This window comes from Panicum hallii, unplaced genomic scaffold (genome assembly GCF_002211085.1).
Source record: "Panicum hallii strain FIL2 unplaced genomic scaffold, PHallii_v3.1 scaffold_83, whole genome shotgun sequence".
Lineage (NCBI taxonomy): Eukaryota > Viridiplantae > Streptophyta > Magnoliopsida > Poales > Poaceae > Panicum > Panicum hallii.
Window position 1 is genome coordinate 42816 of NW_020356224.1, and position 14285 is coordinate 57100.

Below are 14285 nucleotides of genomic sequence, written 5' to 3' on the forward strand. Positions count from 1 at the left end.
TTGGCTATGGTATTGTTGCGCCAACCCAACCAGGAGACGTCTACCATGGACAACTAATTCACGTTGGATATGCTAAAGTAGATGTGAAGGAGTGTGCCAGGATTATGAGACGCTCAAGCTCGACATTCCTGGAGGTGATGGGGAGACGACACTAGCACAGGCCATTCATGGTTGGATCCTGTGGGAGAAGGGCAACATCCTCCTTAAGCCTACTGATTAGGTATCATGGCCCGCATCTCCGCAACCTCTTCCAAGGGCACGCAGCACGAGTCCACCATCTCCGCTAGCTGCACCACAACATTCTCCTTCAAGGGCACCAACCATGAGTCCATGGTCACCTGCTTCATCTCTTGGGCAGTCGGCTTCTCCTCAGTCACCTCCTCCTAGGCAGCGGCCTCCTCCTTCACTTCCTCAACCACCAGCAAAGAAGCAAAAGCAACCACCAAAGAAGCAATCATCAGTTAAAGAGCCTCCAAAGAAGAAGGAGCAGATGAAGAAGAAAGCTAAGGAGCCTGCTAAGCTACCGTGGGAGAAAACTTATGAGGAATGCTGTGAGGAAGCTAAGAAAGCGGTTGACGAGCACTTCAAACCGAAGAAGCCAGAGAAGAAGGTACCCATAAATCCAGCAGATTCAGCATTTTTCTTAAAAATGACCGATGTAAATAGGAGGAAATTCATTCCACCATCAGATTACGATGACTCAATTACCTAGTCATACGAGAAGAAGAAGAAATTTGCTGGGTTCTGATGTTCCACAGATTGTGTGGCAGAACCGTCTGAATTATTCCGGTTCAAGTGCACTAATCATCATTTACAAAGATAAGATGATCTCAAATGCACTTCAAACGGAACAACCCATGGGTCTGTCGGGTCACCGCCCGATGCAACCACGGTTACACAGGATCGGAGTAGGTTATACTCATACAAGAAGAACTCCAGGTACATAACAACGCAAGCCTTTATCACAGAGTAAGCAATATTATTACAAACCAGTTTTCTCCAACCCTGACTGGAGCAAAATAAACAAAGGGTTATTTAAAAGCAACGGGTAAACACCCGTCGACCAAAGTTATAGCGAAAAGACACGCGACTAACAACGTCGCCATCAGCAGCACCATGCGTAGCCCGGTCGATGGTGTCACTCCGAGGGGTTAATGCTGTGGCAGAACCAATCTGAATTATACCGGCTCAAGTACGCGAGTCCAATCCTGAGGGCTCCAACATGCTTCAAATGGTATAATCCCTTGGCCTGTCGGGTAACGTCCCGATAAACCACCGATACACAGGATCAAATAAGGTTACCTCACACGAAGGTGAGTCCAGAGATACAATCACCCTCACATTTTACATCACAGAGACTTACATTACAAGAGTTTCCAAAAGAAATACGAAGTTTCAAATTCAGAGAAAAGATTACACACCGTTAAAGCTATGGTTTTTGGCAGCGGAAAACATACGCGACGATTACAACACGTCGCCAAGACGGATGTCATGCTAAGCCCTGACACGACATCACTCGAGATCATCAGTATTGGCCGGGGACGGATCCCATTCCTCGGACCAATCTTCTGGAAGAGCACAGGGCCATGACAGGGGAAGAGTAGGGTCTTCAAGACTTTACCTGAAAAACATATAACTAGCAAGGCTGAGTATACTAATACTCAGCAAGGCTTACCCGGGTTTGGGTATACTTTAGCCCATAACTAGACTCATGAAGGCATTGTAAAGGTTCTGGGTTTATTTTCAGCTGAAAAGCAACAGAGAGTATAACCTACTTTCAAGTTTTAGCTTTCAGATTCTAGCTTGATTAGCCATTCTAGGTAAGCACCTACACTAAACAAGCAAGATAGAGATTATCATCCACCAAGATTATTCCATCAACAATCACACTTTTTACTCGATGTGGCAGAAGGAATAAGCAGTCTCAATCCTCGTGAGAGGCGGACGATTCGAATCGAATTTAACCTTGCAAGGTAAACCTAACACACACGCTTGGAATACCAACAGGGCATTCCGAAGCAACCGTTTCCCTCATATTCCGGGTTATGGATCGGGGCCACCACAAGCGACTGCAGGACTGTACGCACATCACTCGTGCAGGACATACGTCTGTAGCGCGACTACAAAACCCGTATTCCTGTTTGCCATGCAGAACGTACTCCCACACGTCGGTGCGTGTGAACATAAAATAAAGGTCGAGTGGTGGAGACACGTCCATTTGCCGGGCCAATCGGGTACTAGGCTTACCGCTTACCATATTTCGCGGCATGTGGCTAGTACTTTCAAAAGCTTAGCCACCACTACCACACATTTCGACCTTAAGACTTTTATCAAAACAGACAGGGTAAAACTCAGGTCATGATGATACACATGACCCTGTCCGTCATCCTTATAGTGGTTGCAGAAATGTAAACATGTGACTCCTATATCGCGCGAGTGACAGGAAATCACCCGACTTCTACCGGTCCTATGAGCGGAGCATCTATCCGTTAAGGACTCGGGAGCATTACATTGGATTCCTAGGATTCATGCATCTAGGGTTTCACTTCAACTCCTAGACTTAATGCATAAGTATAGATAAATAGATATAGATTGCAGTGTAAATAAAGTAGTGGGATATGTCCGGGGCTTGCCTTTACTGGTGGGGCTGAAGTCAGAAATGTCAATATCTTCCGAACTTTGGTTCGGGGCTTCAGTTAATCCTTGATGACGTTCACTTGGTCTTCAGGAACATCCTTCGCAGACTTCTGGTAGATTTCGTAGGTACCGTTGCCGAAGTAGTCGTATCTACATGCGATGCAACATTTCATTCAAAGTGTGCACATAAAGCTATTTTACTTCACACAAAGTTGCAATTCAACACTCATCTAACATATTACTTACATAACAACCAAAAAGATCTGAGCTAAACCTAGACAGAGCTATAGGGGAACAATTAATTAGAATCGGCTACTTGTTGAAGATTACGACAAAGCCGATTGGAATAACAGAGGTTTAGCCGATAGATATGCTTTGGTCGTGCCTAACAGAGGCGTGTCTACTGTGCGATCTTATTGATCTAGGGTTGTGTACTTTGGCCTGTGTAGTCGATTGAGAGGTGCATCAGTTTTCTAATTGATCGATGAAAGCATCGATTACTTTAGTAGAGGGATGATTCCTAAAGCAGCTATATCTTAATTGAGATGTGCTTAAGTGTTATTCTAGGTAACTAGGTGTGGTTATATCGACTCGATTACGTCAGCACAACAATTGAGTGACGTACAGTCGAATGGAGTGTGGTTAAGGGTATATGATCGATAGGTGTATAGCCGATTTTTCAGTCGATAAATCGGCTAATAGAAGTGTGTGGATAAGGATAGGAAGACTAAGGATTGATCGACCAAATTTGACCGATACGGAAAATGACTAGAATCGGCTTGGATCAGCCGATAGCAAGAACCCTAAGATCATGTGTGCACCTCAGATTGATCGGCTATGTGATAGCCGGTGTAGGACAGAACAACAGAATTGTATCGGCAGCAGCCGATACTAGAAAGGGAACAACTATATCAGCTAACCAGTCGGTGGTAGAAACATCGACTGACAGCTGTTACACAGAAACATCACGGACTCAAAGGAAACGGATGCTTAGTGGGTGAGCTAATAGCCGTCACTGAAGCATAGCTACAGAGATGTATTAGCTAAGCAGCGAATACACCTGAACTAACAAAGATTCTTATACGAAGAGAATTTCACGGAAACGGCAATCAAGACAAGGATAACGTTTTGACGGCAAGAATAAGAGCACCAGGGTGATAGGATTAACTAGATATCACACCTTTCTATTTAAGACATATATTCTATATCTTACTCTTAGCTATAATGCAAGCATACAATATAAAGCACAATAAAACATTCATTCCCTAACACTTGACCTAGACCACACATCAAAGACTTTTAACTCATGATCATAACATACAACTTGTAGATTTGACCCAAAGATTCAATACAGAACTAGTTTTGTATTTTTATGAAGTTCTTTCGAAAATCTATAAAATGTAAAAGTTTACGGATTTGAAATAAACAAGATTCTGGAAATCTTACAGAAAACACCCTAGAACTTTCTAATTCGAAGCAATTAAGTCTCTGGTTCGGGAAAACAGATAATAGGAAGTTAACAACGATATTCCGGCAAAGGAATCGCCGGCATTAAGAAGATTCAGAGAATCAGGGAAAACCTTGGGGTAGCCTTGGTCATGAAGGGGAACACGCGGAAAGTGAATTCCCGCGGTGAACAGGATCGGCGAAGAGAAAAGATCGACGATGACGAGATTCCGTGGGTGACGAAGAAGTTTGCCGGGGATTGTAGTGGGTAGAAAATGACCGAAGAGATAATCCCCGCGGTGACTTGTGGTCTTGCTCGGCGATCGACGAGGAATAGGAGCTGCTAGACGTTGTGGACCCCTAGGATGAGACGATAAAACCGGCTTGGTTCACTATGCCGATTCCTCCGCGAACCTCAGGGTTTTCTTGTTCACGAGCTGAGCCGGCCACCGGTAGAATGCTTCCGCTCGTACTCGCGAACGCGCCGGTTCAGTTCCGCTCGGATCTCTAGGTCCTGTAACTTCGTCGTCGGCCTTGTGCTGCGTGCCGAAACCGCACCACGTTACTCCTGTCCTGACCGCCTTGCCGCTGCGCAGTTGCTCCTTTCGAACTTGCCGCGCTGTAACCGTCACTTTCGATTAGCCTCCTCTCCTTCCAGCTTGCTGCTCCTCATGCATCTCACACGCGAGCGAGCTCGCACCCTCGACATGGCCACTCTTGCGTCATCAGAGATCTCCGTGGCGTAGTTAGGGCTGATGTCACCGTGTACCCGTATCTTCCGCAGGAATCCTCCACCATAACTCCTCCTGCGCGTGCCGTTGCTCGGCACGTCGTACCCCAGCATCGCCTGTACATGCCCATGGGTCCGCTCTGCTCCGGCCGCCCAACACCTGCACACACCGCCAGCTTCCGCGCGTCACCACGCCCACGCTCGCGCGACTCGCTCGGTGCCGCCTACGTTCCTGCCGCTCCAGCATCTGCACCGGCTCTCCAGCACACGAGCTCCTGCATCGCCTAAATCATGTCGCTCCTGCTCCCGTGCTCGCTTGACGCCAGTGCTCGCACACGCCTGTTCCCGCGTCGCACGCGGTCACTCCCGTGCACCTCCACGCCTCCTGCTCCCGAGCCGCGCACCAACGCCGGCCTGCCGCCATCCTGCGCACGCTCGCGCTCGCCCAGCTCCTGCCATCACCTGTGTCGCGCTCCAGCTTCTGCTCGCATGCGCCCCTGTGCGTTCGCGCGCCTGAGCCGCTGGGCACCGCCAGCCGCCCATTGCCACGCGCCTGATCCGGCCCCGCGCACGCGCCTCCTCTCTCCTGCGCTCGGGCCGAGCCGCCGCTTGCCGCGCCTGGGCCCGCTCGCCCGCTCCCACGCGCGCGGCCTCCGCTCCCGAGCTGCCCCGGCCCCGCGCGCCTGGACTGCTACCGCCGAGCGCTCGCTGCTCCGCCTGACCCACCAGCCCGCGTGCCTAGCCACGCGCCGCTCCTGCCCGCAAGCCGCCGCGCCGGCCCCGAGCGCCCGCCAGCCTCCGCGCGCGCTGGCCCGCTCCGCCCGGCGCTTGCCTGCCCGCGTGTGCGCTCGCGCTTGGCCGCGCCCACGCGCCGCGCTTGAAAGGTGTGTGTAGGCAGCACTTGCGCGGTAGAACAGCAACATGTGCAAGTGCGGTACTGGGTGACTGGCGAGCGGCACAGGCGTCGAGCTCGGGCGCTGGTGGAGAGCGGAGTGGGGCAGGGGCGTTGGGCCAGTGCAGGCATGCGTTGCGGCTCGGAGTGAGCGCGCGCGACGCAGGAATGGGCGTTGGAGCTAGCACGGCGCCGATGCAGGCGGCGTAGGCGTATGAGTGCAGGAGCAGGACCCGAGCGGTGGCCAAGAAGAGTGGATGCGAACTCGTTCGCTCGTGAGATGCACGAGGAGCGGCGAGCCGACAAGAAAGGCGGTGAAGCGGAGGTGGCGACCGGATGCAACGAGTTCGGAGGAGCCACGCACGGCGAGCTCCCTTTATCCGTGCGGAGGTCGAAGCAGGAGCAACGCGACGTGGGTCTGATGCGCGACGCAGGGCTGATGGCTGACTCGATTCGTTTCCACAGGCGCGTGGGAAGCAAGACAATTGACCACGCGTATGCAGGCTGGGGACCGTTGGTGTGAGAGCAGAGCAGAAGCGGCATACCGGGGATGCGATCAGGCGCGGCGATCCTACAGAAAACTACGCGAGTGTGCCGGCCGTGTTTCAGTGGCACCTGTGCATGAGCAAAAGAAGGCTTAGCTCGTGAGCAGATGGACCCTGGACGTTCGCAGAGAAGTTGTCCTAGCAAACCAATCCGGCTCTGTCGTTTCATCCCAGGGATCCACGACGTCCAGTAGCTCCTATTCCTCGTCAATCGCCGAGCAAGACCACGCACCATGAGGACTACTCCTTCGGCCATCTTCCACCCACGGCAACCATTCCCGGCAAACTACTTCGTCACCCATGAAATCTCGTCATCGTCGAGCTCATCTTATCGCCAATCCTGTTCATCGCGGAAATTCACTTTCCGCCTATTCTTCTCCACAACCAAGGCTACCCCAAGGTTTGCCCTGTTTTATTAAATCTTCTTAATGCCGGCAATCCCTTTGCCGAAATATCGTCGTTAACTTCCTGTTATTTGTTTTCCCAGACCAGAGACTTGATTGCTATGTTTTAGAAAGTTCAAGGGTGTTCTTTCTAAATTTTCCAAAGCTTTCTGTATTTCAAATCGATGAACTTCTACATTTCATAGATTTTCGTAGGAAGTTCATAAAAAGGTAAAATCAGTTTTGTTTGAAATCCTAAGTCAAACCCTACAAGTTTTATGTTGTAATCTTGAGTGAAAGTCTTTGATGTGTGGTCTAGGTCAAGTGTTAGGAAATGAATGCTTTATTGTATCTTATATTGTATGCATATGTTATAGCTGAAAAGTAAATCATACAATATATGTCTTAAGTAGAGATGTGTGATATCTAGTTAATCCTTTCCCACGAGTGCTTATATCTCTGCCACCGAGACTTTAACCTTGTCTTGATTGCCATTTCCTTAAGATCCTTTTCGTAAAAGGATCCCTGTTAGTTTATATGTTTTTACTGCTTAGCTTTTACCCCTCTGCGGCTATGCTTCAGCATTGGCTATCAGTTCAACCGCTAAGCATCCGTTTCCCTTGAGTCTAGGATGTCTCTGTGTAACAGCTATCAGTCAATACTTCTACCATCGGCTAGTTAGCTGATACGGTTGATACCTTTCTAGTATCGGCTACTGCCGGTAACATTTCTATTGTCCTGTCCTACATCAGCTGCCACGTAGCCAATCAATTTGAGGTGCACACACGATCTTAGGGTTCTTGCTTTCGGCCGATCCAAGCCGATTCTAGTCATTTTCTGTATCGGTCAAATATGGCCGATCAATCCTTAGTTTTCTCATCCTTATCCACATACTTCTATCAGTCGATTTATCGACTAAGAGATCGGCTATATATCTATCGGTCATATACCCTTAACCACACTCCTTTCGGCTATACGTCACTCAATTGTTGTGCTGACGTAATCGAAACGATATAACCACACTTAGTTACCTAGGATAACACTTAAGCACATCTCAATTAAGACACAACTGCTTTAGAAATCATCCCTCTGCTGAAGTAATCGATGCTTTCATCGATCATCTAGGAACCCGATGCACTCATCAATCAGCTAAACCTCTGTTGTATCCAATCGACTCTGTTATAGTCTTCAACATATAGTCCTTCTTAATTAGTTGTCCCCCTAAACCTCTATCTAAGTTTAGTTTCAGATCTTTTTGAGTTATTACGTGAGTAATATGTTGAATGAGTGTTGGATTGCAATTGTATTGTGAAGTAAGGTAGTGTTATGTGCACATTTTGAATGTAATGTTGCACTGCATGTAAATACGACTACTTCCGCAAACGGTACCTATGAAATCTCCCCAGAATTATACCGGCTCAAGTACGCGAGTCCAATCCTGAGGGCTCCAACGTGCTTCAAACGGTATAATCCCTTGGCCTGTCGGGTAACGTCCCGATAAACCACCGATACACAGGATCAAATAAGGTTACCTCACACGAAGGTGAGTCCAGAGATACAATCACCCTCACATTTTACATCACAGAGACTTACATTACAAGAGTTTCCAAAAGAAATACGAAGTTTCAAATTCAGAGAAAAGATTACACACCGTTAAAGCTATGGTTTTTGGCAGCGGAAAACATACGCGACGATTACAACACGTCGCCAAGACGGATGTCATGCTAAGCCCTGACACGACATCACTCGAGATCATCAGTATTGGCCGGGGACGGATCCTATTCCTCGGACCAATCTTCTGGAAGAGCACAGGGCCATGACAGGGGAAGAGTAGGGTCTTCAAGACTTTACCTGAAAAACATATAACTAGCAAGGCTGAGTATACTAATACTCAGCAAGGCTTACCCGGGTTTGGGTATACTTTAGCCCATAACTAGACTCATGAAGGCATTGTAAAGGTTCTGGGTTTATTTTCAGCTGAAAAGCAACAGAGAGTATAACCTACTTTCAAGTTTTAGCTTTCAGATTCTAGCTTGATTAGCCATTCTAGGTAAGCACCTACACTAAACAAGCAAGATAGAGATTATCATCCTCCAAGATTATTCCATCAATAATCACACTTTTTACTCGATGTGGCAGAAGGAATAAGCAGTCTCAATCCTCGTGAGAGGCGGACGATTCGAATCGAATTTAACCTTGCAAGGTAAACCTAACACACACGCTTGGAATACCAACAGGGCATCCCGAAGCAACCGTTTCCCTCATATTCCGGGTTATGGATCGGGGCCACCACAAGCGACTGCAGGACCGTACGCACATCACTCGTGCAGGACATACGTCTGTAGCGCGACTACAAAACCCGTATTCCTGTCTGCCATGCAGAACGAACTCCCACACGTCGGTGCGTGTGAACATAAAATAAAGGTCGAGTGGTGGAGACGCATCCATTTGCCGGGCCAATCGGGTACTAGGCTTACCGCTTACCATATTTCGCGGCATGTGGCTAGTACTTTCAAAAGCTTAGCCACCACTACCACACATTTCGACCTTAAGACTTTTATCAAAATAGACAGGGTAAAACTCAGGTCATGATGCAACACATGACCCTGTCCGTCATCCTTATAGTGGTTGCAGAAATGTAAACATGTGACTCCTATATCGCGCGAGTGACAGGAAATCACCCGACTTCTACCGGTCCTATTAGCAGAGCATCTATCCGTTAAGGACTCGGGAGCATTACATTGGATTCCTAGGATTCATGCATCTAGGGTTTCACTTCAACTCCTAGACTTAATGCATAAGTATAGATAAATAGATATAGATTGCAGTGTAAATAAAGTAGTGGGATATGTCCGGGGCTTGCCTTTACTGGTGGGGCTGAAGTCAGAAATGTCAATATCTTCCGAACTTTGGTTCGGGGCTTCAGTTAATCCTTGATGACGTTCACTTGGTCTTCAGGAACATCCTTCGCAGACTTCTGGAAGATTTCGTAGGTACCGTTGCCGAAGTAGTCGTATCTACACGCGATGCAACATTTCATTCAAAGTGTGCACATAAAGCTATTTTACTTCACACAAAGTTGCAATTCAACACTCATCTAACATATTACTTACATAACAACCAAAAAGATCTGAGCTTGAGTCCATAATTAATGATAACCTAGAGTTATTAAAGATAATTAGCTAGTCAAATAAATAAAGTTATCAAATGTAATTAATGTGATTAAGTAAGATAACCAAACATACTACTTAATGTAGTTAATTTAAATGTTTGGCGTAAACGACCATGTTACCTAATGTAACTAGGAAGTTTACTTAATACTCGATAAATGATTGCCCAGTAAAAGAATGAATGATATGATTGGTAAATAGAATGTTGTTTATTTTGCATTGTTGATAAGTCTGATAGTATTAGCTTATAATTTAGTGGTATTAAACCAATTTACCTAAAAAGTATGCATTACAACTTGTATGCCATATTGATGTGATAGATCTGTGTGATGTTTAGTAATCCCTTTCACACGAGTGCTCATGCCTTCTTTAGCTGCACATCTATCGGCACAAACCTATCAACCACATCCTCTTCCGTCTAGTTCCGCACTTGTGGTTCCATCAGCCTAGACTAAGTATAGTGTTCTGTTCCGCCTAGTTCTTGTAACAGGTCTAACTGAAATAACCCCATCGGCTATACATCACTCAATTGATTTACTGACATAATCAAGCCAATGCAACCACACCTAGTTACCTAGGATAACACTTAAGCACATCTCATTTAGGCAAAGCCAGTGCAAAGTAGAACAATCAGCCACACGGCTGATATGCCCCAATAGATGTAGGAAAACATTAAGGCTGAAGACCGGCTACACAGCTGACCCACCAGTCGGTGGAGTACGCCAAGACACAGACCATACGGATGCATAGTTTGACTAGTCTACCAATGTACCATCTACTAGTTACTCGCACTGATCGACTAGCATGATGATTCACAGATCAACTAGAACACGTACACAAATCGGCTCAGCCAATGTTCACACAATCAACCAGTTTTGTAAAGCATAGGTCGGCTATGCCAATATGCACGTGATCGGCTAGGTATGCCGATACCCACATAGATTAGTTAAGACACAGCTGCTTTAGGAATCACCCCTCTGTTAGAATGATCGAAGCTTTCATTGATCAATTAGAAAACCGACGCACCTCTCAATCGGCTACACCGGCCAAAGCACACAACCCTAAATCAATATGATAGCACCATCGGCTCTGTTGTAATCTTCAACGAGTAGCCGATTCTAATTAGCTATCCACCTAAAGCTGTATCTAAGTTTAGTTTAGATCTTTTTGGTTGTTATGTAAATAATATGTTAAATGAGTGTTGAATTGCAACTATGTTGTGAAGTAAAATAGTTTTGTGTGCACACTTGAATGTAATGTTGCATTACATGTACATACGACTACTTCTGCAACGGTACCTACAAGATCTCCCAGAAGCCTGCGGAGGATGTTCCTGAGGACCAAGTGAACGTCACCAAGGGTTTATCGAAAGCCCCGAACCAAAGTTTGGAAGATCTTAACTTTACTGACTTCAGCCCCACCAATAAAGGCAAGCCCCGGACATAACCCACTATTTTAATTACACTGCAATCTATATCTATTTACGTATTCTATGCATGAAGTTCTTAGGAATTGCTTGAAACCCTAGTTGCATTTCCCTAGGAACCAATGTATTGAATATTAGCACTTGAGTCCGACTAGCTGCTATGCTAATAGGACCGGTAGAAGTCGGGTGATTTTCTGTCACTCGCGCGACATAGGTGTTGTAATGTTTACATTCCTGTTATCACTATAAGGATGACGGACGGGAGTTTTGTGAGGTATCATGGTTGAGGTGATACCCCGTCTGTGTTGTTGAAATTGATAAGGTCGCGGTGTGTGCCGATCGGGGTTAAGCGTTTGAAAGTACTAACGGTGCATCATGTTCATGATTATATGTCGAGCATTGCACTCTAAGCTGAAGCATTTATCATTATTCCTTGATTGCATTGGTATAAATAGGCATGTTTTGCAATCAATATCATCTAAATCATTCAGATAATAAACTCTGAGCAGAAATGTTTCAAACATCACTTATCAGTCTCTTGTGCTATCTTTACTTGTTATCCCCAAAGTTTTGTGATGAATGTCACCGATATTTATCGTCCTCATGTTGTGATCTCATATTGTGATCTCAACTCTATGAAAACTTGATCACCTTTCTTTCTCTTTTCTCGTTATACTCATCCACGTATAATCTATTTATGCTTAAATCACCCATCAAAAGTAAAGGCTTTTCTCGTCATACTCCAATGACTTTTACCATCAACATTAATCTCTTCTGGTGTGATTGTTTCCTGCTACTTCTGATGGTGATTTGCTTCTCTTCCCTTAAGAGTCTTTCGTCCGAATCTCGGGACGAGATTCTTTTTAGGGGGGGAGGCTGTGACAGTTCGTGTACTCGTAATGCTAGGCAAATATTTTGTTAGTGTGAAATATGTGTTTGTTTGTGTAAAGCTTGTGTGTGTATATGTGAAACTTTTGAAAATTTTAAGTGCAAGTGAAAAGGGGTATTTTTGTAATTACAGAAAAACCTAGGGTTATTTTTGTAAAATGCATTTGGATGGGAGGTAATCTCAAAATGAGTGAAGGGTAGTTTGCAAATATGTTTTCCTTATTTTATATCTTGTAAAAAATATATATTTATCCAAAAGTTTCATTTGAAATGTGTGTGTTGAAATATGTAAAAATTTTGGGTAAAGTGGTGAAAATAAGGGTGTTTATGTGATTTTATAAAAGTACGAGTCCTTTTACGCAAATATTAGATTTACAAAAGTAATTTTCAAAAATTACTTAGGGCTAAAGTGTAAAAGTGCAAGTCATCATGACATGTCTATCCAATCATTATGACGAGTCTATCCCGTCATCATGACATGTCATAAATACTTGCATTTAGGTCCTGAATTTTATAAAATTACACTTTTAGGACAAAAGCAACTCAAATCCGACTTTTAATCAAAGATTCACGTGTAAAAATATAAGTTTTGAGTTTTTGAAATTGAGCCCTAAAGCAATGTTGTAGAGTTTGAAAAACTCTCCAACTTTCGTTTTGGGCATTTCTTCATTTGGGTTTTAAATCAACGGGAAATTTTGGGCTAAAGGTCCCTGCAGTTTCCAGAAATTACGCATACGCCCTTGGAGAATCCCACTTGTCCTTCCTCTCTGCTCTTTCTTATCCGGTCCCTTTCTTCTCCACCGGCAGCACAGTTCCACTTCTCCTCTACCTTTATCCCCCTCTCTCTCTCCTCCTATACACGGTTCGGCACAGGCACAGGGCGCTCTGCAGGCGGCCCATGCGGCCCAGGCGCAGGCCGGCGGCACAAACGAAGAGCACGGGGAGAAGGTAACGTCCCGATAAACCACCGATACACAGGATCAAATAAGGTTACCTCACACGAAGGTGAGTCCAGAGATACAATCACCATCATATGTTACATCACAGAGAATTACATTACAAGGGTTTCCAAAAGAGGTACGAAGTTTCAGATTCAGAGAAAAGATTACAAACTGTTAAAACTATGGTTTTTAGCAGCGAAAAACATACGCGATGATTACAACACGTCGTTAAGACGGATGTCATGCTAAGCCCTAGCACGACATCACTCGATATCACCAGTGCTGGCCGAGGACGGATCCCATTCCACGGACCAACCTTCTGAAAGAGCACAGGGCCATGACAGGGGAAGAGTAGGGTCTTCAAAGGCTTTACCTGAAAAACATAAAACTAGCAAGGCTGAGTATACTAATACTCAGCAAGGCTTACCCGGGATTGGGTATACTTTAGCCCATAACTAGACTTATGAAAGCTTGTAATGGTTCCGGGTTTAGTTTCAGCTGAAAAGCAACTAAGAGTGGATCCTTAATTTCAACTTTTAGTTTTCAGATTCTAAGTGATTATTCATTCTAGATGAGCACCTATAGCTATTCAATCATGGTAGAATCTTTGGTCAAACATCATCTTTGATAATCATATGATTGCTCTTATTACTCAATGTGGAAAAGGAGATAAGCAGTCTCATTCATCGTGAGAGGCGGACGATTCCTGAATCGAGATTCAACCTTGCAAGGTAAACCTAACTCACACGCTTGGAACACCAAAGGGTCATTCCGAAGCAACCGTTTGCCTTTCATTCCGACTCGTGGATCAGAGCCACCACAAGCGACTGAAGGACCATACGCACTCCCAAAGTGCAGGACGTACGTCTGTAGCGCGACTACAAAACCCGTACTCCTGGTTGCCCTTGCAACACATATTCCCCAGTCGAACTAAGTAACCAGAAGAACCAAATACATGTGGTGGGAGGTATGTCCACTCCTCGGGCTGATTGGCTACTAGGCTTACCGCTTACCATATTTCGCGGCATGTGGTTAGTACTTTCAAACACTTAACCCGCACTTCCACACGCTGCGACCTTAACAGATTCAACAACACAGACGGGGTATCACCTCAACCATGATACCTCACAAAACTCCCGTCCGTCATCCTTATAGTGATAACAGGAATGTAAACATTACAACTCCTATATCGCGCGAGTGATAGGAAATCACCCGACTTCTACCGGC

The 14285-nt window shown here is 45.6% G+C and overlaps 1 protein-coding gene across 1 annotated transcript; it reads left to right on the top strand.

Moving 5' to 3' along the window:
- The first annotated feature begins 322 nt into the window (after positions 1 to 322).
- Positions 323 to 712, top strand: LOC112878617 (FK506-binding protein 4-like). Its single transcript, XM_025942860.1, has one exon. The coding sequence runs from the start codon at positions 323 to 325 to the stop codon at positions 710 to 712; it is 390 nt and encodes a 129-aa protein (XP_025798645.1).
- The last annotated feature ends 13573 nt before the right edge of the window (positions 713 to 14285 follow it).

Excerpts from the sequence above, each read along its gene's own strand:
- LOC112878617 (XM_025942860.1), top strand. The coding sequence starts at position 323 with ATGAGTCCATGGTCACCTGCTTCATCTCTTGGGCAGTCGGCTTCTCCT.